Below are 23,822 nucleotides of genomic sequence, written 5' to 3' on the forward strand. Positions count from 1 at the left end.
GGGATACTACTCTACATCCCAGCTTGTTGGGTTTAGTCAATATCGATGGAGGTAAGAAGTCATGTACACAATCACTTTATGGATAATATATATTTTGTATTATATGTTGATGATTTTAGGGTTTCCATCATTTCTTGTATGATTGCTTAATGATTTCTAACATATATATTTTGTTAATATATAGAGATATCAAATATCAGTGATTATGGCTACTTGAATTATGGTTTTGGTTGCTGGTATATGATGCTGATTATTTTAGAATTTGGGCGTAAAATATAATATAAAATTATATTTTTTCTAGTATGGATGAAATTGACTAATTTGATTAATAAACAAAAGAATTTGGACTAGACATGTTATGGATCGCCTGTCACGGGCTGAATCATGATACATTGGTTTGCCAATGCAAGCTAAAGCACGGATGTTTTGCTTTGCTAGTCACGGGCCGAAGCATGATTATGAATAGTCCAAATCAGAAAAATAATGATTGATGAAAAATCTGGATAAAAATAGAAGATTAAAAGTATAAAACCACTCCATGATAATATCTTACGTGTTTTCTGGAATGGGTTATATGTTTGACGACACACATTTATGGATGCATATTTTATACATTTTATTGAGCTATGTTGAATAATCGATATAAGGCTTTATGATTTTGTCTGCATTTTGATGAGGTTTGTAGTTAATCCTTATTTTAAATTTACTATATTTACATTGGTGTGAGTGTGTAAGATTTTTACTGGGCTGTAACGCTAAAAAAAAAAAACTCGCACCACCTCTTCCCTTCTCCTTTCAGAGCGCAAGATGCACAGTTTTGGATGGGATTAGGGCTTTGAGTTAGTTTATTTTTTGATACCAAGGAACATTTGAAGATTTGGTAATTGAACCGGTTGGATTATTTAAATATGATGGATTTATTTTTTTTAGATTATCCGGCTATCCACTGTTGAGCTATTGTATATTTGTTCACCTTAGATCTTGCATAATCTCTAGGACATTGCTCTAGGGCTCATGCGGCCGTGCTACGTGCTCGGAGCCAGATGTTTGATTTGGGACATGGCACAACAACATTAGATCCCATAGCTAACTTCGAAGAAAATTACAAACCAACCATGATACATTGCAGCAAATTATATTTTATGAGGTCAACAGCATAGCCAACCAAATTTATCTATACTACCTAACAACCACAGCAAACCGTCTAGTTTCTATTCTCCCCAAATAAATGAAAATTCTCCAGAATCCATCTTTGGAGGGAATCCTTTCTTATCCAGTCACCCTTCCATTATATTTGTCGCATGATCCGTGTTTGCACAGGCAAGCAGGTTAATGACACCTATGAAGAGTGAAAATAGGACAATACAGAAAATACTGTCTGCATGGCGGTCAGCAAGAGAAGAAAGACCGCTGCCAACACTGAAATTGTAGCCCATGGGTTGCCAAGATAGTCTCGCCTCAAAGCAGCAAGCCATTTGTGCCATTTGACTTCATAAAACCTGTTTACTTCCTCAATCTGATTTGCAAGGTAGTTCTTTTCCGGAACATAGTGTATCTGATTGCCCAACTTATTGAAGAGGTCCGCCACTTCTTGATCATTGCTAAGATTATGTTCCAGTATGCCTCCCAATTGGAGCAACCGCACGTCCTCAGCCTGGTCGATGATGCAATCCATAAAGAGTGCGTATATCGTAAAGTACATCTCAGTGTCGGAATAGCACTGTTCGAAAGCTATGAGGTTTTGGAAGAGAGGACCTGTATAGTCATAGATTTGCAGTGGTGGTATCTCCATCCTCCCACTCCGAAACATTAAATACAACTTCCGGAGGCATAGCAGTGGCGTGAGCTTCATCTTCCTTTTCTGGAATTTTATGTTCAAGAAACAGTCTTCCAGTTTCTTCCCCTCGAACTTCACCCCCGCCCTGTCGAGCTCCGTCGCTCTAGGAATCCACTTGGGTGCAGATCGTCGTGAAGGATCAGCTTCTGCTTTCTTCCGCTTGCACTTCATGAATTCAGGAATACATCCAGATGCAGCTTCCCCTGGTGCCGATGTAGACTCTGCTGACTTTTTTGAAGGGATCCGAGATGAATAAAATAGATGGAGCAGATGATGGTATTCTCCGGAGGGCTTGAATGATTTGGATTCCTCAGGATGGATGTCCTTGAAAAGCCGGAGAGCAAGGTCAACAAGTCCATCCTCGCATGGTTTGAGATGATCAAATAGCAATTGGATGATGAAGAAAGGAATTTGGTTCTCAACCTTCAGCAGATCATAAACCACTAAACTCAGAGTGAACAGCCCTGCCACAGTTGGGCCCTCAAGCTGTTCATCCTTCTCCTCGATATTTAAAACAACCTCCCCTTCCCTCGTCTCAATCATACCCTCTGTCCTTTGCAATCCCTTTCGCCTTCTTTGTTTCCTTCTTGGTTTCAATGATTCCTTCCTGGGACACATTTTTAGCATGAGGTAAATGATGAAGCACCCATCAAGCAACATGATCAATGCCATATCTTGGGCACTCAGTTCAGAGAATTCCTCAGAGTAGCAGCTCCGGACGTCCTCATCATGTTCCTTCAACTCCAACAAGCAATCGTTCAACAATTGACTTGGATGCTCCCGACTTGGATGACGCGATAGAAGGTGCCGGACACACCGCCACTTGTGGTCTTTCATGGGGGAAGTCGCCCACCAGTTGTGGTGAAAAGGTCCGAGGGAAGCAGTCACTGGTTTGTAGGCTTCACGATTCAACCGTCGGATGTGCTTGGGGACCCTGAAGATGGTGCATGGTCCCTCGGGATGGTCCATAGGTTGTGCTGAATTTACTTCCTTCCTCACTTCATTGATCCACTCCTCGTCGGTGCTGTAGGGGGGGCGCATTCCTCTATTTTTACAAGGCGCTATAGAGTACGTGACCAAGTAAGTTACTATAACTTCTAAAAGAAATTATCTAACAGATATTTAGTTCAAAAATTAAAATAATTATTTTTTCACGCAAAAATTTCTCAGTTGCTGCTTTTATTAATATCATGAGCATGGGCCCAACAAATTTGACAGGATGCCTTTTGTATTTAAATTATGCAAGTGACGGTATGCAAGTAATATCTAGGATTTAATTATTTCTCATGCAAAAACAAGCAAAAATTTCAAAATTAAGAGATCTAGACGTCTGCTAGGAATAAGGATTTACTGTGGTTCGTTCAAAACCATATCGCATCCATGATCCAAGAACTCCAATTAGAGAAATTATTAGAAAGCAACCATTTGAAAACAAAAAATGTTGACAATATTTGCCCACAATTTGGATAAGATAAATGACAGATAAATCCTGAAACCTAGAAAGTAAAATGAAATAAGTAAGAATAGAGAAATGAAATTTGAATTATCTCTCATACAGAAAATAAAAGATAAATAGATTGTATAGAATTTATATCATATCATCAAGAGTGATAACTTCTAATTAGTAAAACATAATATTTAAGAATTACGTTGAGAATAGGATAATATTTATGATAATCATGAAATTATGATTATTTGAGGTTTCCTATTTCTTAAAATTTATGAGATCTTTATTTTATTGAAGAAACAAAAAGCCACCTAGCTTCACATGCCAATAAATTAAATATAAAAACGAAAGCTATGTGCCCCAAAAAGCACTCGTCGACTCGAGAAAAATTCCAACCACAACAAATTTCAGTCATTGCTATATATATATATATATATATAGAGAGAGAGAGAGAGAGAGAGAGAGAGAGAGTTATACAAGGATTCAAATAACGTATTTGATAGTTGTTGTTTATACCACATTTTAATCTATAGTGGAAGTCTAAATATGGATTAGATGAGAGATAATTCATCCTCGAAGATTTTATAATTGGTGGTTAATACGTTGGGGAAGATTTTTGCTTTCAGTGGCAGGAACCAGCAAACGGTGGGAGAGGTAGACGTACCATTGTTTGGTCCACTTTCGCCGAATGGGAGAGCTGGCGGTGGCGTTGCTTCATCGGATGGGGTTGATGATGGGGGCGATGGTGTCGTTGGTCGATCAGATGTCGAGCCTTGAGGATCCCTGCGAGAACCTGATGTTGTACAGGGAGACATTGATAAAGAACGAGCAACATTGATATAACTTCTAGAAAAGAAATGATTTAGAAATAAAAGAGGCATATATAATTCAAAAATAAAATAACCGATTTACAAGGATAAATTTCTTAGTTTCCGCAAGAAAGTTGCTTTTGTTATATTTCTTGAATATGAGCCAAGCAAATTAACAAATACCTTAGAATATGTTGGAAAGTATTTTTTAATTAAAAAAATAGATCTAGAGCAAACATAGATTATCACCCCTCTGCCGAATCTCCTTCCTAGCCCTGCCTCGTCACTTCCAATTATCTTTGTTTCTAATTCAAGATTTATCAGTAAAATATATAAATATAGCTTGGCACCTTCTCAGTTACATTTTTCGGTTGGCACCTCACTCTAGGAGCTCCCCTTTCACAAAATTAAGGCTCCAGGTATTGAATATTTTTTTAAAAAATAAGAATTAGGATTTGGATAAGTCAAAACAATTAGGATCCGATCTCAAATGTGCTCGGCACTGACACGAGACAAAAATCTAAATTATTAATTATTATTTGGGCATGAGGATTTCAAATCAAGCCTAATCTCTTCTTAAGCTTTCACTAGTAGTTTAATTGGTTCCTAACATAAAAATTATGACCGACATGATCCAGTTCTTACTTTTCTTGGGACTTCACCAAATGATAGATGATGCCATATAAATAAGAAGACTGGAGTGTCACAAAATTATTTGATGATATATTTTAAATTAAAATTATTAAACTTTATATATATCTAGAATTGATTTTTATTTTATGTTTAAAATTTATCATATTGCTCCGCGACATGCCATCTAGGGATTCTTCGTGAATGTTAAACCTGGCTTATAAAGTGCTTGACCGGATAAATTACTATAACTTCTAAGAGAAATTATCTAATCAGACATTTAGTTCAAAAATTAAAATAATTGATTTTTCATGCAAAAATTCTCCAGTTCCTGCGAGCAAGTTGCTTTTAATATACAATATCTTGAACATGGGCCCAGCAAATTTGACACGATATGCCTTTTGTATTTAAATTATGCAACTGACGGTATGCAAGTAATCTCTAGGATTTAATTATTTCTCATGCAGAAACAAGCAAAAATTTCAAAATTAAGGGATCTAGACATCTGCTAGGAATAAGAATTTTCTATGGTTCGATCAAAACCATATGACAACTATGATCCAAGAACTCCAAGAGAAACTATTAGAAAGCAACCATTTAAAAACAAAAAAGGTTGACAATATTTGACCACAATTTGAAAAAGGTAAATAATAAATAAATCCTAAAACCTGGAAAGTAAAATGAAATAAGTAAGAATAAAGAAAGAAAATTTGACTAATTATCTCTCATGCAGAAAATAAAAGATAAATAGAATGTACAGAATTTGCATTATATCATCAAGAGTGCTAACTTCTAATTAGTAAAACATAATATTTAAAAATTATGTTGAGAATATGATAATATATATGACAATCATGGAATTATGACTATTTGAGGTTTTCTATTTTTTTAAATTTATGAGATCTTTATTTTATTAGAGAAACAAAAAACCACCTAGCTTCACATGCCAATAAATTAAATATAAAAACGAAAGCTATGTGCCCAAAAAGCACTCATCGACTCGAGAAAAAATTCCAACCACAACAAATTTCAATCATTGCTATGTATTTACATATATATATATATATATATATATAGAGAGAGAGAGAGAGAGAGAGAGAGAGAAAGAGAGTTATACAAGGATTCAAATAATGTATTTGATAGTTGTTGTTTATACCACATTTTAATCTATAGTGGAGGTCTAAATATGGATTAGATGAGAGATAATTCATCCTCGAAAATTTTATAATTGGTGGTTAATACGTTGGGGAAGATTTTTGCTTTCAGTGGCAGGAACCAGCCAACGGTGGGAGAGGTAGACGCACCAAAGATTGGACCACTTTCCCAGAATGGGAAAAGTGCCGGTTCCATTGGTCGCGATGGTGAAACAAATGTCCTTGATGATGTGGGGCCAGGGCATGCTTCATCCATTGTCCTGCCTTGAGGATCCCTGCGAGGACCTGATGTTGTACAGGGAGACATTGATAAAGAACGAGTAACATTGATATAACTTCTAGAAAAGAAATGATTTAGAAAGAAAAGAGGCATATATAATTCAAAAATAAAATAACAAATTTGCAAGGATAAATTCCTTAGTTTCCGCAAGAAGTTGCTTATGTCATATTTCTTGAATATGAGCCAAGCAAATTAACAAATACCTTAGAATATTTTGGAAAGTATTTTTTAATTAAAAAAACTAGATCTAGAGCAAACGAAGATTATCACCACTCTGACGAATCTCCTTCCTAGCCCTGCCTCGTCACTTCCAATTATCTTTGTTTCTAATTCAAGATTTATCAGTAAAATATATAAATATAGCTTGGCACCTTCTCAACTCTAGGAGCTCCCCTTTCACAAAATTAAGGCTCCAGGTATTGAATATTTTTTTAAAATATAAGAATCTTAAGTTATACGTTGGATTTGGATAAGTCAAAACAATTAGGATCGGATCTCAAATGTGCTCGGCACTGACACGAGACAAAAATCTAAATTATTAATTATTATTTGGGCATGAGGATATCAAATCAAGTCTAATCTCTTCTTAAGCTTTCACTAGTAGTTTAATTGGTTCCTAATATAAAAATTATGACCGACATGATCCAGTTTTTACTTTTGTCGGGACTTCACCAAATGATAGATGATGCCATATAAATAAAAGAGAGATAATTCATCCTCGAAGATTTTGTAATTAGTGGTTAATACGTTGGTAAAGATTTTTGCTTTTCGTGGTGGAAACCAGCCAACGGTGGAAGAGGTAGACGTACCAGAGCTTGGTGACGTCCTCTGGGTTGGAGGACAGCTTAGTGCCCGTTTCGGTTTCGGTGCCTCTTTCGTTGGTTCTGGCCTCGCTGAGGCCTCATTGGGTATTGTATCGCCATGAGTGGCCGATGTGGAGCCAGAACATACTTCATCCACTGTGCTGCGTTGGGGATCCATGCCACGACCTGATGATGTACAGAAAGACATTGATATTGAACAAGCAACATTGATATAATTTCTAGAAAAGAAATGATTTAGAAATAAAAGAGACATTTATAATTCAAAAATAAAATAACTGATTTGCAAGGATAATTTTTTTAGTTCATGCAAGAAAGTTGCTTTTGTTATATTTCTTGAGTCTGAGCCAAACAAATTAACAAATACCTTAGAATATTTTGAAAAATATTTTTTAATTAAAAAAATCAGATCTAGAGCCAGCAAAGATTATCACCACTCTGAGGAATCTCTTTTCTAGTCTTGCCTCGTCACTTCCAATTCTCTTTGTTTCTGATTCGAGATTTATCAGTAATATATATAAATATATCTTGGCGCCTGTTTGGGCTTGACTTTTTGAACCTTTAAATCTCAGTTACATTTATTGGTTTGCACCTCATTCTAGGGCTCGCCTTTCACTAAAGTAAGGCTTCAAATATTTAATATTTTTTTAAAAATAAGAATCTTAAGTTATAGGGTGGATTTGGATAAGTCAGAACAATTAGGGTCGGATGGTCCTTCCATTTTGGAGAATCTCAAATGTGCTCAGCACTGACATGAGACAAAAATTTAAATTATTAATTATTATTTGGGCACTGGGTGATATTTATTGGTTGACATCTCATTCTAAGAGCTCGCCTTTTATTAAATTAAGGCTTCAAATATTGAATATTTTTTAAAAAAATAAGAGTCTTAAGTTAAACTTGGATAAGTCAAAACAATTAGAATCGGATTCTCCTTTCATTCTCCAAAATCTCAAATATGCCCAGCACTGACATGAGACAAAAATCTAAATTAGTAATTATTATTTGGGCACATGCCCAAATAATAAAATCTAGTCTAATCTTCTCTTATTCTTTCATTAGTAATCTGATTCCTAATTATGACCGACATAATCCAAATTTCAAAGAAACTTAACCAAATGATAGATGATGCCATATGTAAGAAGACTAGAGTGTCACAAAATTGTGAAATGTTTTAAAAATTATTAACTTTATATATATCTAGAATTGATTCTCATTTTATATTTAAAATTTATCATATCGCTCGGCGACATGCTATTAAGGGATTCTTCGTTTATGTTACAACCTGGCTTATAAAGTGCTTGACCGAGTAAATTACTATAATTTCTAAGAGAAATTACTATAATAATTATGTAGGCTAAGCATTTATATAAGGTATGATACTTTTTGCATTTCTATCGGGTATTTATAGCATAGCGGATTTCACTAAAATATTCCATATAAATATTGATTTTGCGAGAAAGTCATATAAATCTTTTTTTATAAAATCATAGATATTTAGATGTCACTAGATGTTGGTATACCGAGTCTGGATTGGGCGCCCATGTTGGGAGAAGCTAAGATTCGGTTCCCACCCCTCCCTCCTACCTCTTAACTCTCTCAACAAGAATCTCTCCCTCTCTCTCCGCGCGAGCATGCGTCCAATTTCTTCATTCCACAGTTCAAAATATAAAGGAAATGATTTGTTGAGAGATTTTTTGTGCACAAAATGATTCACGATCATTGTTTTGGTGAAGCATGGCATTTGAGCGGTGATGAATTTACACACATTAAATGATCCGAAGGACTTGGATTATTTCTATTTTAGTCTCAATAAGATAAGTTTGTCTAACTTTATACTCATCAAATTTTTTGTTCTACAATAAATAACTTTTTTATGGATTGTGAGAGCGGACAATAATCTAAACAAATATATATATTATATTCAAAATCTATATATATATATATATATTGGACATTAAATAAATATTTATGGAGCATTCACTAATGTGTATTGCTTACTCCATACCTAGATCCACAAGTAAAAATATCAAGAAACCTTTTAAATATATATAAATATCATTATACAAAGAAGGTAAATCTAATTTTTACCGAAAATCAATAATTAAGTAAGATTTTTCGTACGATTCAGAAGATCATAAATAAGAACTCAGCTGAAGTTGAAGAAAGGGAAAGAAAAGAATTTTGTAACACCAAACCTGATATTATATAAGAAACACACCTTTGAGCGACCCTGGTACATTTAATAGTCTAGCATCTCAAACGGACAAATTAATTGATGTGCTGGAAAGTTACCGTGCACAAAAGAACACCAAATGTGAGCGTGCGCACCAACGCGCGCACACAAAATGTGCTGTTAGGTGTTGCAGCAAGAGTGGGATTGCAGAATCTAGAACTCAACCGCGTACGGACGGTTGGCTCTCGGTGGAAGTTATCGTCCCTCCAATGAATCTCTTTCCTCGCCCTGCCTCGTTACTTCCAATCTTCTTTGTTTTTGATTCTGAGATCTATCCGTAATATATACAATCAGGATTAGGTTCTCCTTCCATTTAGAAGAATCTAAAATGTGCTCAACAACGACATGAGACAAGAATCTCAATTATTGTTGTTTGGGCATGAGGATGTCAAATCTAGTCTAAGTTTCCTCTTTAAAGTTTATCTATCTCCTGAATTGATTCTCATTGTATGTTTAATTTTTGATAATTAAAAATTTTATTTCCATCCTTGATACTTGATGTCTTTTTTTATATTTTCTAAATAGAGATTTTGATGACCATTTTATATTTAGTCCCATACCATCTAGACTTTCACGCAATATTGTGCGAAAAATAGATATATAAAACATTACAAACTATTTGGCGGATGATCGGTGAGTAAGACTAGACAAAGACTGAACATAAAATAGTAATTATGTAAGAGCTAAATGCAAAATAATAGTCAAACAAAGAATAGAAAGTTCAAGCTTCATTTGAAGGCTACATGGTCTGTGCATATCTTTCAGTGGACAACCTTTTAAAATGCAAGGGATAAAAAAATAAGTTAAGTTGCGTCGTTAAATTAAATTTGGCATTTGACGTAGTTTTCATAACTATTTTGCCAAAATGGGCTATCGATAAGTACATTGCGTTGCAAAGTTCGTCGTGAATCAAGTTGTAGCGATAGGTCTAAAGTCCTTTTCTGGCCTTCTCCTTTTTAAGAACATGGTGACCATAGCCGCCTCATCGGTCATCATCTAGTAAGATAAGAAATGCTAATCAAGTGAAGAGCACTATCTAATCATGAAATCAGTGTTAGAATAAACATCATGAAACAAGTCAGGGCTCAACTAGTTGCCAATAGTGGGATGGGGCCCACAAATTAGGATCCCATCATTGTCATGCTAAACTCATGTCTAGCTAATTTCACTCCATGCTCCTATAGCTCATAGCTGCAATTAGTTACAGCTTAATCAAACCGGTCATAAAGTGCCAGCTATATATGGGTGCAAATGGGTCGGGTCGAACCAAGTCATAAGCCAACCTGGTTTTTGTTCGGATCCTAATTTTAGACCAGACCTACCTCAATAAAAATTTGGGTTTGGTCGGGTTGGGTCCATGGCAATAATTTTTGATCCAATGAGTCATTTGGGTTGGATCGAATCGGGGCAAATCTCTGTATAATTCGGACCTAACTCAAAAAAATTGGAATTGGCTCAGGTATGAGTCGGATCATACCCCATCCAAAAATCATTGTAATGCTAATGAGTGATACCGCTCGACAGCTGGCCCCGCGGTAGCAATAAAGAAAGACTTGGGCCTCGAAAGGGTCAAGATCTTCTTAAAATAATTATATAAGAGATAAACAAAGGAGACCGTGTCTCCCGCGGTGACCCACCCCACCTTGCATAGGAGACAAACAAAGGAGACCACGTCAGCCCCCACCAAACTTTCCGCTCTCCTCCCTTGCGAGGCCCAGCTGGACATCCGTGCAACTCTACATTGTTTGCAAATATAGTCTCTAGTAGAGTAATGGCAACCCAATTTCATTTTATTAAGTATAAGCTTTTCTTTTCCTTTGGAAATATGCGGCCCTGTCGCAGTCGTTGGCTGCTGTCAAGAGCTTCTCGTGAAAGTTACATGCTGTTTAATCGTTCGGGAAGGACTCTCCTTTTTCCCTTCCATTATTTTGAATAATGTAAATTATTCGGATTCAGATCGAGTCATTGGATAAATGATCCAAAAACAACAGATCGGCTCGGCTCGAGATTCGGTAAACCCAGACTCGGCTCGGCGATAGTCTTGATATTTTGTTAAGTCAAGACGAATAGGATTAGGTTCTCCTTCCATTTAGAAGGATCTCAAACGTGCTCAACAACTGCTCGTTACTTCCAATCTTCTTTATTTCTGATTTGGGATCTTTTCGTAATATGTAAACACGACTTTGCGCGCTAACCAAGCGGTGGGGCCGCTCGATATTGATAGATAACTTGGATGGTTTGGCTGTAGTCTTGATATTTTGGTGAGTCAAGACAATTAGGATTAGATTTTTCTTCCATTTAGAAGAATCTCTAACATGCTCAACAACGACATGAGACAAAAACCTCAATTATTGTTGTTTGGGCATGAGGATGTCAAATCTAGTCTAAGCTTCCTCTTTAAAGTTTATCTATCTCCTGAATTGATTCTCATTGTATGTTTAATTTTTGATAATTAAAAATTTTATTTCCATCCTTGATATTTGATGTCTTTTTTTATATTTTCTAAATAGAGATTTTGATGACCATTTTATATTTAGTCCCATGCCATCTAGACTTTCACGAAATATTGTGTGGAAAATAGATATATAGAACATTACAAACTATTTGGTGGATGATCGGTGAGTAAGACTAGACAAAGACTGAACATAAAATGGTAATTATGTAAGAGCTGAATGTAAAATAATAGTCAAACAAAGAATAGAAAGTTCAAGCTTCATTTGAAGGCTACATGGTCTGTGCATATCTTTCAGTGGACAACCTTTAAAATGCAAGGGATAAAAAAAGAAGTTAAGTTGCGTCGTCAAATTAAATTTGGTATTTGACGTAGTTTTCATAACTATTTTGCCAAAATGGGCTATCGATAAGTACGTTGCGTTGCAAATTTCGTCGTGAATCAAGTTGCAGCGGTAGGTCTAAAGTCCATTTCTGACCTTCTCCTTTTTGAGAACTTGTGACCATAGCCGGCTCATCGGTCATCATCAAGTAAGGTAAGAAATGATAATCAAGTGAAGAGCACTATCTAATCATGAAATCGGTGTTAGAATAAACATCATGAAACAGGTCAGGGCTCAACCAGTTGCCAATAGTGGGATGGGGCATCCCATCATTGACATGCTAAACTCATGTCTAGCTAATTTCACTCCATGCTCCTATAGCTCATAGCTGCAATTAGTTACAGCTTAATCAAACCGGTCACAAAGTGCCAGCTATATATAGGTGCAAATGGGTCGGATCGAACCAAGTCATAAGCCAACTTAGTTTTTGTTCGAGTCCTAATTTTAGACCAAACCTACCTCAATAAAAATTTGGGTTTGGTCAGGTCGGGTCTATGGCTATAATTTTTGATCCAATGGATCATTTGGGTCGGATCGAATCAGGGCAAATCTATGTATAATTCGGACCTAACTCAAAAAAATTGGAATTGGCTCAGGTATGAGTCGGATCATACCCCATCCAAAATCATTGTAATGCTAATGAGTGATACCGCTCGACGACTGGCCTCGCGGTAGCAATAAAGAAAGACTTGGGCCTCGAAAGGGTCAAGGTCTTCTTAAAATAATTATATAAGAGACAAACAAAGGAGACCACGTCACCCGCGGTGACCCACCCCACTTTGCATAGGAGACAAACAAAGGAGACCGCGTTAGCCCCCACCAAACTTTCCGCTCTCCTCCCTTGCCAGGCCCAGCTGGACATCCGTGCAACTCTACATTGTTTGCAGATATAGTCTCGAGTAGAATAATGGCAACCCACTTTCATTTTATTAAGTATAAGCTTTTCTTTTCCTTAGGAAATATTCGGCCCTGTCGCAGTCGTTGGTTGCTGTCAAGAGCTTCTCGTGAAATTTACAGGCTGTTTAATCGTTTGGGAAGGACTCCCCTTTGGCCCTTCCATTATTTTGAATAATGTAAATTATTCGGATACAGATCGAGTCATTGGATAAATGATTCAAAAACAACAGATCGGCTCGGCTCGATTCGGTAAACCCAAACTCGGCTCGGCTCGGCGATAGTCTTGATATATTGTTAAGTCAAGACAATTAGGATTAGGTTCACCTTCCATTTAGAAGGATCTCAAATGTGCTCAACAACTGCTCGTTACTTCCAATCTTCTTTATTTCTGATTCGGGATCTTTCCATAATATGTAAACACGACTTCGCGCTTCGCCAACCAAGCGGTGGGGCCGCTCGATATTGATTGATAACTTGGGTGGTTTGGCTGTAGTCTTGATACTTTGGTGAGTCAAGACAATTACGATTAGATTTTCCTTCCATTTAGAAGAATCTCAAACGTGCTCAACAACGACATGAGACAAAAATCTCAATTATTGTTGTTTGGGCATGAGGATGTCAAATCTCGTCTAAGCTTCCACTTTAAAGTTTATCTATCTCCTGAATTGATTCTCATTGTATGTTTAATTTTTGATAATTAAAAATTTTATTTCCATTCTTGATATTTGATGTCTTTTTTTATATTTTCAAAATAGAGATTTTGATGGTCATTTTATATTTAGTCCTATGCCATCTAGACTTTCACACAATATTGTGTGGAAAATAGATATATAAAACATTACAAACTATTTGGCGGATGATCGGTGAGTAAGACTAGACAAAGACTGAACATAAAATGGTAATTATGTAAGTGGTGAATGCAAAATAATAGTCAAACAAAGAATAGAATGTTCAAGCTTCATTTGAAGGCTACATGGTCTGTGCATATCTTTCAGTGGACAACCTTTAAAATGCAAGGGATAAAAAAAGAAGTTAAGTTGTGTCGTCAAATTAAATTTGGTATTTGATGTAGTTTTCATAACTATTTTGCCAAAATGGGCTATCGATAAGTACGTTGCGTTGCAAAGTTCGTCGTGAATCAAGTTGTAACGGTAGGTCTAAAGTCATTTTCTGGCCTTCTCCTTTTTAAGAGCATGGTGAGCATAGCCAGCTCATCGGTCATCATCTAGTAAGGTAAGAAATGCTAATCAAGTGAAGAGCACTATCTAATCATGTAATCGGTGTTAGAATAAACATCATGAAACAAGTCAGGGCTCAACCAGTTGCCAATAGTGCGATGGGCCCCACAAATTTGGATCCCATCATTGTCATGCTAAATTCATGTCTACCTAATTTCACTCCATGCTCCTATAACTCATAGCTGCAATTAGTTACAGCTTAATCAAACCGGTCACAAAGTGCCAGCTATATATGGGTGCAAATGGGTCGGGTCGAACCAAGTCATAAGCCTACCTGATTTTTGTTCGGGTCCTAATTTTAGACTAGACCTAGCTCAATAAAATTTTGAGTTTGGTCGGGTCGGGTTCATGACTATAATTTTTGATCCAATGGGTCATTTGGGTCGGATCGAATTGGGGCAAATCTATGTATAATTCGGACCTAACTCAAGAAAATTGGAATTGGCTCAGGTATGAGTCGGATCATACCCCATCCAAAAATCATTGTAATGCTAATGAGTGATACCGCTCGACAGCTGGCCCCACGGTAACAATAAAGAAAGACTTGGGCCTTGAAAGGGTCAAGGTCTTCTTAAAATAATTTTGTAAGAGACAAACAAAGGAGACCGCGTCTCCCACGGTGACCCATCCCACCTTGCATAGGAGACAAACAAAAGAGACCGCGTCAGCCCCCACCAAACTTTCCGCTCTCCTCCCTTGCGAGGCCCAGCTGGACATCCGTGCAACTCTACATTGTTTGCAAATATAGTCTCTAGTAGAGTAATGGCAACCCACTTTCATTTTATTAAGTATAAGCTTTTCTTTTCCTTAGGAAATATGCAGCCCTGTCGTAGTCATTGGCTGCTGTCAAGAGCTTCTTGTGAAATTTACAAGCTGTTTAATCATTCGGGAAGGACTCTCCTTTGGCCCTTCCATTATTTTGAATAATGTAAATTATTCGAATTCAGATCGAGTCATTGGATAAATGATCCAAAAATAACAGATCGGCTTGGCTTGAGATTCGGTAAACCTAGACTCGGCTCGGCTCGGCTCGGCTTGGCGATAGTATTGATATTTTGTTAAGTCAAGACAATTAGGATTAGGTTCTCATTCCATTTAGAAGGATCTCAAACGTGCTCAACAACTGCTTGTTACTTCCAATCTTCTTTATTTCTTATTCCGGATCTTTCTATAATATGTAAACACGACTTCGCGCTTCGCCAACCAAGCGGTGGGGCCGCTCGATATTGATAGATAACTTGGGTGGTTTGGCTGTAGTCTTGATATTTTGGTGAGTCAAGACAATTAGGATTAGATTTTCCTTCCATTTTGAAGAGTCTCAAATGTGCTCAACAACGACATGAGACAAAAATCTCAATTATTGTTGTTTGGGCTTGAGGATGTCAAATTAAATTTATCTATCTCCTGAATTGATTCTCATTTTATGTTTAATTTTTGATAATTAAAAATTTTATTTCCATCCTTGATATTTGATGACTTTTTTTATATTTTCTAAATAGAGATTTTGATGACCATTTTATATTTAGTCCCATGCCATCTAGGCTCTCACACAATATTGTGTGGAAAATAGATATATAAAACATTACAAACTATTTAACGGATGATCAGTGAGTAAGACTAGACAAAGACTGAACATAAAATGCTAATTATGTAAGAGCTGAATGCAAAATAATAGTCAAACAAAGAATAGAAAGTTCAAGCTTCATTCGAAGGCTACATGGTCTGTGCATATCTTTCAGTGGACAATCTTAAAAATGCAAGGGATAAAAAAAAGTTAAGTTGTGTTGTCAAATTAAATTTGGTATTTGACGTAGTTTTCATAACTATTTTGTCAAAATGGGCTATCAATAAGTACGTTGCATTGCAAAGTTCGTCGTGAATCAAGTTGTAGTGGTAGGTCTAAAGTCCTTATCTAACCTTCTTCTTTTCAAGGACATGGGGACCATAGTCGATCATCATCCAAATAAGTAAGAAATTCTATTCAAGTGAAGAGCACTATCTAACCATGGCATCAGTGTCAGAATAAGGACGATTGAACCAGTCAAGGCTAAACAAGTTGCTAATAGTGGGATGGGGCCTACAAATTGAGATCTCATGTCTTCCACACCGTTTAGAAGGGCGTAGCTTCCCAAGATCAGTTCGCTCATTGATAATATCTTCAGCTAGTTATGATCTAAAATGGCTCCAATTATCATTGGGATCCCATCATTGTCATGCTGAACTCATGTCTAGCTAATTCGACTCCATCCTTCTATAGCTTATAGCTGTAATTAGTTACAACTTAATCAAACCGGTCAAAAAATAGTCTCCATTGCGAGCCCCAGCTGGACATCCGCTCCCCTCCATTGCGAGCCCCAGCTGGACATCCGTGCATCTCTACATTGTTTGCAAATATAGTCTCTAGCATAGTAATGGCAACCCATAAGCTTTTCTTTTCCTTTGGAAATATGCGGCCCTGACGCAGTCGTTGGCTGCTGTCAGAGTTTCTCGTGAAATTTACAGGCTGTTTAATCGTTCGGGAAGAACTCTCCTTTGGCCTTTCCATTATTTTGAATAATGTAAACTATTTGCAAATAGATATATTTATGTAACAATGATTGTACCCTGCACCCAAAATGAATTAGGTTCTCTTTCTATTAAGAAGAATCTCAAATAGAGACAAAAATCTCAATTATTGTTGTTTGGGCAGGAGGATATCAAATCTAGTCTAATCTTCCTCTTGTTTTTTCACTAGTAGTGTTTGGTTCTAAGTGACATGATCCAGACTTCACTTCTTTCGAGACTTAACCAAATGCTAGATGATGCCATATGTAAGAAGAGTGGAGTGCCACAAAATTATGATATATTTTAAAAATCTTTAAAGTTTAACTATCTTTGAAATTAATTCTCAATTTATATTTAAATTCTGATGATTAAAAATTTTATTTCCGTCCCGATTTTTTAATTACCTTCTCTTCTTTGCTGAGCAGAGATTTTGATGACAATTTTTATATTTAGTCCCATGCCATGTATACTTATGCATTATTATGTCAAATATATATATATATATATATATATATATATATATATATATAGAGAGAGAGAGAGAGAGAGAGAGAGAGAGAGAGAGATGCGCGCGCGCGCACACATTATTAACTATTAAATGGTTGATTTGTCGGTAAGACTAGATACAAAATGCTATATTACGTCAAAGCTGAATGCGGAATAATAGTCAAACAAAGAACATGATGTTTAAGCTTCATTCCAAGGCTACATGGTCTGTGTATATCTTTCAATGGACATCCATTAAAATGCAAGGGTAAAAAAAAAGTTAAGTTGTATCACCAAATTAAATTTGGTATTTAACATTTTCTCTGTAACCATTTAGCCAAATTGGGGCATCCATAAATAATTTTGTGCTGCAAAGTTTATCATGAATCACGTTGCATGGGCCAATCTAACATCCATATCTGGACTTCTCTTTTTCAAGAAAATTGCGAGCAGAGTCACCTTATTAGTCATCGTCCAATAAGGTAGGACATAATGAGATGGGGCTTACAAATTGAGATCCCCTACCTCCCATAGGGCATAGGTTCCCAAGATTAGTTCACTCATTGATAATATCTTCAACTAGTTGTGATCTAAATCAATTCCAATAATCATTAGGATCTTACCATTATCATTCTGAATTTATGTCGAGCTAATTCCATTACATATTTTAAAAGTATGAACCCCCCTAAAATTGCAAAACATCCTGACCCCCAAACCATATTCCATAAACTATTTTGACATAATGATTTTACAAATTAATAACTGCTCAACTGATGGATCATGTATGATCTGCCAATCAAGTCATCCCTAAGGTTGATACATCATATTCATAGCTTTTAAAATATACAAATTAACTAGGAGCCCTTGCTGACATAGTAAGATATTTAGACATTAAATGCTGATTTTTGTCTGGCAGTTACTAATTTGGTATGATGGCTCCCTTGAGTCAGAGAAATGATAAGAGTACTATTTTTTCCAAGACCAACAAAAAAACAACAAAAGCTGCAATAGCTTAATGGATCTGCTTAGTAACTAGACCCAAACCAAAAATGTAACTCAAGCATAAACTTCCAATCCAACCCAACCTAGTTAGTTTTTTTAGACAATCCAGCATAGCGGAACTTGACCTGAATTATATCCAATTAATATTCTTGATTTGATCTGGTGCGAGTTCTATCGAAGCTTGGTTAATAAGAACCTTTTAAAGAAGTCCGACTCGTGGGTTGACAGTGAGCAAGACTCAAAAGGAAAATTATGCTTGCAGATGGCATCTCCAGCTTGGATTGCATAGTTTGGAGGAATGAGGCTCTTGATAATTTCTAATTCATATATCAATAATTGATAAAAAATACCATGATTCATCGGGCTCCAATGGCAACTTTGGAAATTAGAAAGTACTGATGGGAACCATCTGGAGAGCTTCAAGAGAGTAAAGGTCATGCTGTTATTCATTGAAGTTGATTTGACTTTATGGGCTGTTGATGTTAGTAACAATGAAATGTACATGTTGGCAACTAATGGTTTGCTGGATATATTGATGAACAATGGTGATTTATTCTAAACTTCAGGATGTCCATCACTTGACATGCTTATAGGTAAGCTCAAACTACTTGCAATACAATTAAGCAATGTGGTCATTGAAGTTTTATATTATCACATCGCAGTGCATTTTAGGCATCATATAGTCACGTACCTTAGGCATATGTAGACACTGTACATAGTAAGAACTAGGAAAACTATATAGAAAACGGTCCAATTAGAGTAAGGCTTACTTACTGGCTATTGTTATGGTCTCATGGAAAGTTACAGTTAAGGTCGGTAATAGAGCTAGCCAAGTTGGTTCTAGCCATTGTGACATTCAATGAATGGGTTTGGGCTTAACAAATTTGAGGTTTGAACTTGGCCACCTATCCACCAACCTTGGTCCCCGTTCTAATCTTAAATTACCGACAACATACCATGGTATGCTATTCCATTACAGAGTTTTGCTTTGACAATTGTCTCATTTTTTCAGTTGTTTTGAGGTTTAATTGTAGCCCATATTGATTTGCTAAAGGGTAGAATAGTAACTTTGAAGTTTGATTGGGTCAGTCGGCTAGTGAATCCATGTGAGACCAAGGAAAAATACTTCTCGGTATTCTATATTGTGCTTCCTCCTGTGAGCTCAGGGAACAAACAAAGGCACCTCTCCCAAACAGAGTGGAAAGAGAAGAACAAGGGAATTTGGGCAAGCTTGCTAGAGCACTAGATGTAGCTCCCCTTTTATCTCGTTTACCTATTCTGTCCCTTTTTATCCCACCTTCACCGAATCAGACTTCGCTATGCCTCTTAAACTCATCCACATTCGGCCATCCAATTGCTGAATGTGAAATTTTGGCAGATCATATTGAAACATGACAAAGATGTGCTAAGATCATATTGAGTCGTGTTGTACTTGCTTTTCAGCCGACTGTATGCTAAGATGTTGTACATTGCACACTTTTATAGTTGACCTTGCAGCAATATGTGCTAAATATACCAAGTCTGTTTTTACTTATTATTGTTCTTGACTGGATTCCTTCTGCTTTGTATGCAACAACAATGAATATAAATATAGATTTTTTGCATGAAGATCTATTTCAACAACAATGCTCTGGTTGTCTGGTTAATTGCAGTTCATGAAAGACTTCTCCGGACCAGTGATGACTTTGTTTGGCCCATTGATTCTACTTTTCATGGGCGTTTCATAATCGATGTAGAGTTTCTGGACCTGAAGATATCCCCGTTAAATGTAAGGATTTCTTCAGGTTAATGTTTTAGGCCTTTTAACATGTAGCTGTTGTGTTCTTGTCATTCCTAATATAAGAAGAAAATTGACCAATCTTTTCTAAGTGATATAGTAAATGTGAAATGAGGATAATAGCTGCAGCGGTGCTCACACGATATTTGTGACAACTTGGTCGTAGGTTGGCAAAAGAAAAAAAAATTTTAATCTTTTTCTTAATTCATATCCTTTTTCTTGTTTTCATTTTTTTTAAAATTTTTCTGGTCTAGTTTTTCTTCTTTTTTTTTGAAGGAGGGGGGGGGGGGTATGAAAGTATTTTATTCTCTGTAGATTTTTTACTTTTTATTGTTAGTTTTTAGTAGAAGACCGGAGTAAAGAAATATGTTGAGCAAGAATTCTGGAAGTGAATTCAGACTTTCAAATAAGTGTAATTTCGTATTTCATATGGAAATGCAGGGAGGTGACACATACTTTATATGGCCTAACGAAAGCATGATGCAGTCTCTATAGCTGAAAATTCGTTTTCAAATTCGTTTTCCATTGATGCAAGTTAATATAGCTGTAGTAATCCAACAGAAATGTTAGCTCGAACAGATCATTTTTGGTAGGAGAACATGCCCTGGGTGCATCTGGATGTACCTACCATAAATTCTGCCATGCTTTTTATTTTTGAAATTCAAAATTATGATTTTAGACAACTAGTGTCTAGTTGTCTAGTGAAATTTAACAGCTTTTCTCAAAACACAATTCTAAAAAATTCTATTGAACTAAATTATAATTTTCAAGTACATGGTTTTATATTTTTTTAAGTTACAGCATTGCAATTTGAATTTTTCTTTTTAATAGCCAAGCACTCCCTAACAAAATTAGCTTTAAAATCCAACACTCTTGAATTAAGGAAATAGGTGAGGACTGGTTTGGTTTTGTCGTTGTTTTTGTTCTTTTATTTTTTGGCAAATCAGTAAAATGCTATATGGAGATTGATGTTGAAGATAGCATTTGCATAAAACTTCTATTATTCATTGCTCTTTTTTTTTGAAAGCAATAATTATTTGCTACCAAATTTTTACAGATTTTATAAATAATTTAAAAAATAAAATACATGTTCAGTCTAGTCTATTTTTCTTCTTCGATTCTTAAAAACAAAAAACAATGTCAAACAATCCCTATGATGATGATTTTTTAAAGTTTAAAATATCTAAACAAAGCCATAATTATTTAGATCTACTTCTAAAAGATAAATCCAAGAACCTACATTCTTTCTACAAGAGATGGAGTCCTTATACCACATAAAATATTTCATATATATATATATATATATATATATATATATATATATATATATATTCACGTACTGCTTACTGCTAAAAGGTTTAGAGCTTGGTCCTAGAATACCTAGCATCTTCGTAAAAAACTGGAGATAGCTGAATTAATAGATCATGATGATGGAACCGTTGGTTGCTTGGAATGGTGGAATGGGTTGCTTAGAAGCAAAGAAAATCGTCTTCATGTACTATTAAAGCAAAAAGAAATACCTTGAGGAAAGACCAGAACTGGTGGATGAAGAGCAAAGAGCGCAAAGCATCTCATAACTAGCATAATGACGAGGGTTCATATTCAAAGGTTTTTTGGATATGGATTGGGTTTTTTGGGATAAGGAAAAGTTAAATACAAGGCATTAATTTATACCTATATAAATAAGTATAAACCTTATTTTTCTTTTGGATAAAAATGTAGTCTATCAAGTAATGATTGTACTTACATTCGTTGTGTGTTTGGATATTGATGGGGATAAGAAATGATGTTTCGATGTCACTTTGGAATATGTGGATAAAAAGATGAATTTTTAAGACATTAGACAAGTTTGTCCTATTAGAGATTTGAAACAAATAGTTGATGGACTAGTGATAAATATTTCATATCATATAGAATGAAAATGGGGAATAAATATTTGTACATATACATGAATATTACATTGTAGATATTTTACATAGACATAATTAATAGCTTGTGAGATTGGTAAACTTTTTAAGCAAATTTCATATTTGATAAATGATCCCCCTGCATGGATTGTTGATGGCTGCTCACACTGGAATCAAATTGATGGAAAAAGCATGATGACCAATTCTTCAGTGGGTCGTCTTTAATGGGCAACTTCACAATTGAAGGGCACCTTTCTTCAAGAAAAAAATGGCATGGATCTTGAGTTAGCCGGTTGATCCCTTGAAAATTTTCAAACATGTGGTCAAATAATATTAAATTGAAATGCAAGTAAAATTATTATTTTCAAACACACAGCAACCAATTTTATGGCCCATTAGAATATCATTTTGAATAGCATTTTATTATATTCAAAATAAATAACAATATAATATGAAAATAGTTCGATTGAAACAAATCTAGTTACCAGGTCTCTTGTGCGTACCGTGCCTCCATTCTAATATGGATAAAATACCATAGATGGATTCCTTGTTAGAACAATACTTTTACTGTTGACAAAGAACAACAAATGCGGTCCCTATCAAGGATAAAATTCAATGTATCATTATTGTTGCCCTGGTTTGACCCCAAAATATCTCGAATCAAAATTATAGTGGGCAGTCGTACCCTCAAATAAGAAGACCATTTGTATGCTGCACATATGAGATGGATATCTCCAACTCTGTTAGCAATTTTGAAGAAATAGTCTCGTGTCATTGACCATTCAGAATAACACATACCCACCACACTAGTGCAAACTTAATTACTTGGATGAGTATAAGAAAATAGCCATTCCAATCTATTACTAGATACTGTACACAATGATAGCTATATGAGTATGGCGTCCAATCTTATCCATATAGCATTGAACAATTTCAAGTGTCCAAAATAATCCAATTCTCTCCATGGAATACACAACCGTCCACTTGATTATTCTGCCTAATAGTAACATTTGTGCACTCTTTTCTGGCCCAAAAGGCATGTGTGATACAAGCCTCTTACTGTTTAATTATGACCGTATGTAGGAGAGATACTTATATAATATCTTAAAAATAATATGTTGCATGTATCAAATAGCTTTTAGGGCATACTTTACTTCCGGCATAAAAGACTTATGCAACAATTTTAACCGGCTATGTGATGAGGAAGTTGTTGGAAGCATGCATGACAAAACAAAAAAAACTTGCATAACCAACATCAAGTAAGGACGCATGCAACAACATATATCTAAGTACACACTATCTACTACACTAAGTAATTTACTGCAAACATGCATGATAGAACAAAGACTAATTTCTAACCATGCCTATGGTGGATCGTACGGAAGAAAAGTAAGTTTAGATGCAATCTCATAGGATGCCATGTTAGTTGGTTATGAAAAGGAGCACACGTAGTTGCTAGAATAACTCATTAAGGACATCATGACAATCAAATAAGTCACACATTATGGTGCATAAAAAACAAACTTATACAATATTTTTCTAACCACTCATAATGCTTTGGTTCGTGCACGTCAAAGGTCGAGTGAATCAAGAGGAACATATATCAACGTTATTTATATTTATATCCAACTACCTGGGCTCCCTTTCTTCCATTTTTTCTCGATTGTGACCCAAAATCCTCATATCGCTGCAATTCAGGCCTCTTTTGGAAACATGCAAGCCATGACTGTAACAATTTGGAAGTAAAACAATTAAGTTTCGGTATTTGGATGAAAGATCCAGCAATCTATGACAATTATTCCTTTGGGTAAATTGAACTTCAGAGTTAAGACGTTACTCTAGCTAATAATGGCCGAGATGAGGAAGATATAGTAATCTGCCACGTATTTTAATGTAAATTGATCTCAAGCTATAGAAACAGAT

The 23,822-nt window shown here is 35.7% G+C and overlaps 1 protein-coding gene across 3 annotated transcripts; it reads right to left on the reverse strand.

Annotated features, from left to right (window-relative positions):
- Positions 1-1,060: 1,060 nt before the first annotated feature.
- LOC149768191 (UPF0481 protein At3g47200-like) lies at positions 1,061-9,816 on the reverse strand. Of its 3 annotated transcripts, none has more exons than XM_089928684.1 (5): positions 9,200-9,816; positions 6,967-7,146; positions 6,028-6,162; positions 3,949-4,077; positions 1,061-2,898 (listed from the first exon to the last, which is right to left on the reverse strand). In XM_089928684.1, exons 2-5 carry the CDS (start codon positions 7,136-7,138, stop codon positions 1,340-1,342), a joined length of 1,995 nt encoding a protein of 664 aa, XP_089784810.1. In that variant the 5' UTR covers positions 7,139-7,146; positions 9,200-9,816; the 3' UTR covers positions 1,061-1,339. The 3 variants fall into 3 exon arrangements, with proteins under 3 accessions (XP_089784810.1, XP_089784809.1, XP_089784811.1); XM_089928683.1 differs by having other exon boundaries at positions 9,274-9,815; XM_089928685.1 differs by lacking the exon at positions 6,028-6,162 and having other exon boundaries at positions 9,274-9,815.
- Positions 9,817-23,822: the final 14,006 nt, after the last annotated feature.

This window comes from Phoenix dactylifera, chromosome 2, assembly GCF_051530095.1.
Source record: "Phoenix dactylifera cultivar Ajwa chromosome 2, Ajwa_hap1_PhDact_Kaust_v1.1, whole genome shotgun sequence".
NCBI lineage: Eukaryota > Viridiplantae > Streptophyta > Magnoliopsida > Arecales > Arecaceae > Phoenix > Phoenix dactylifera.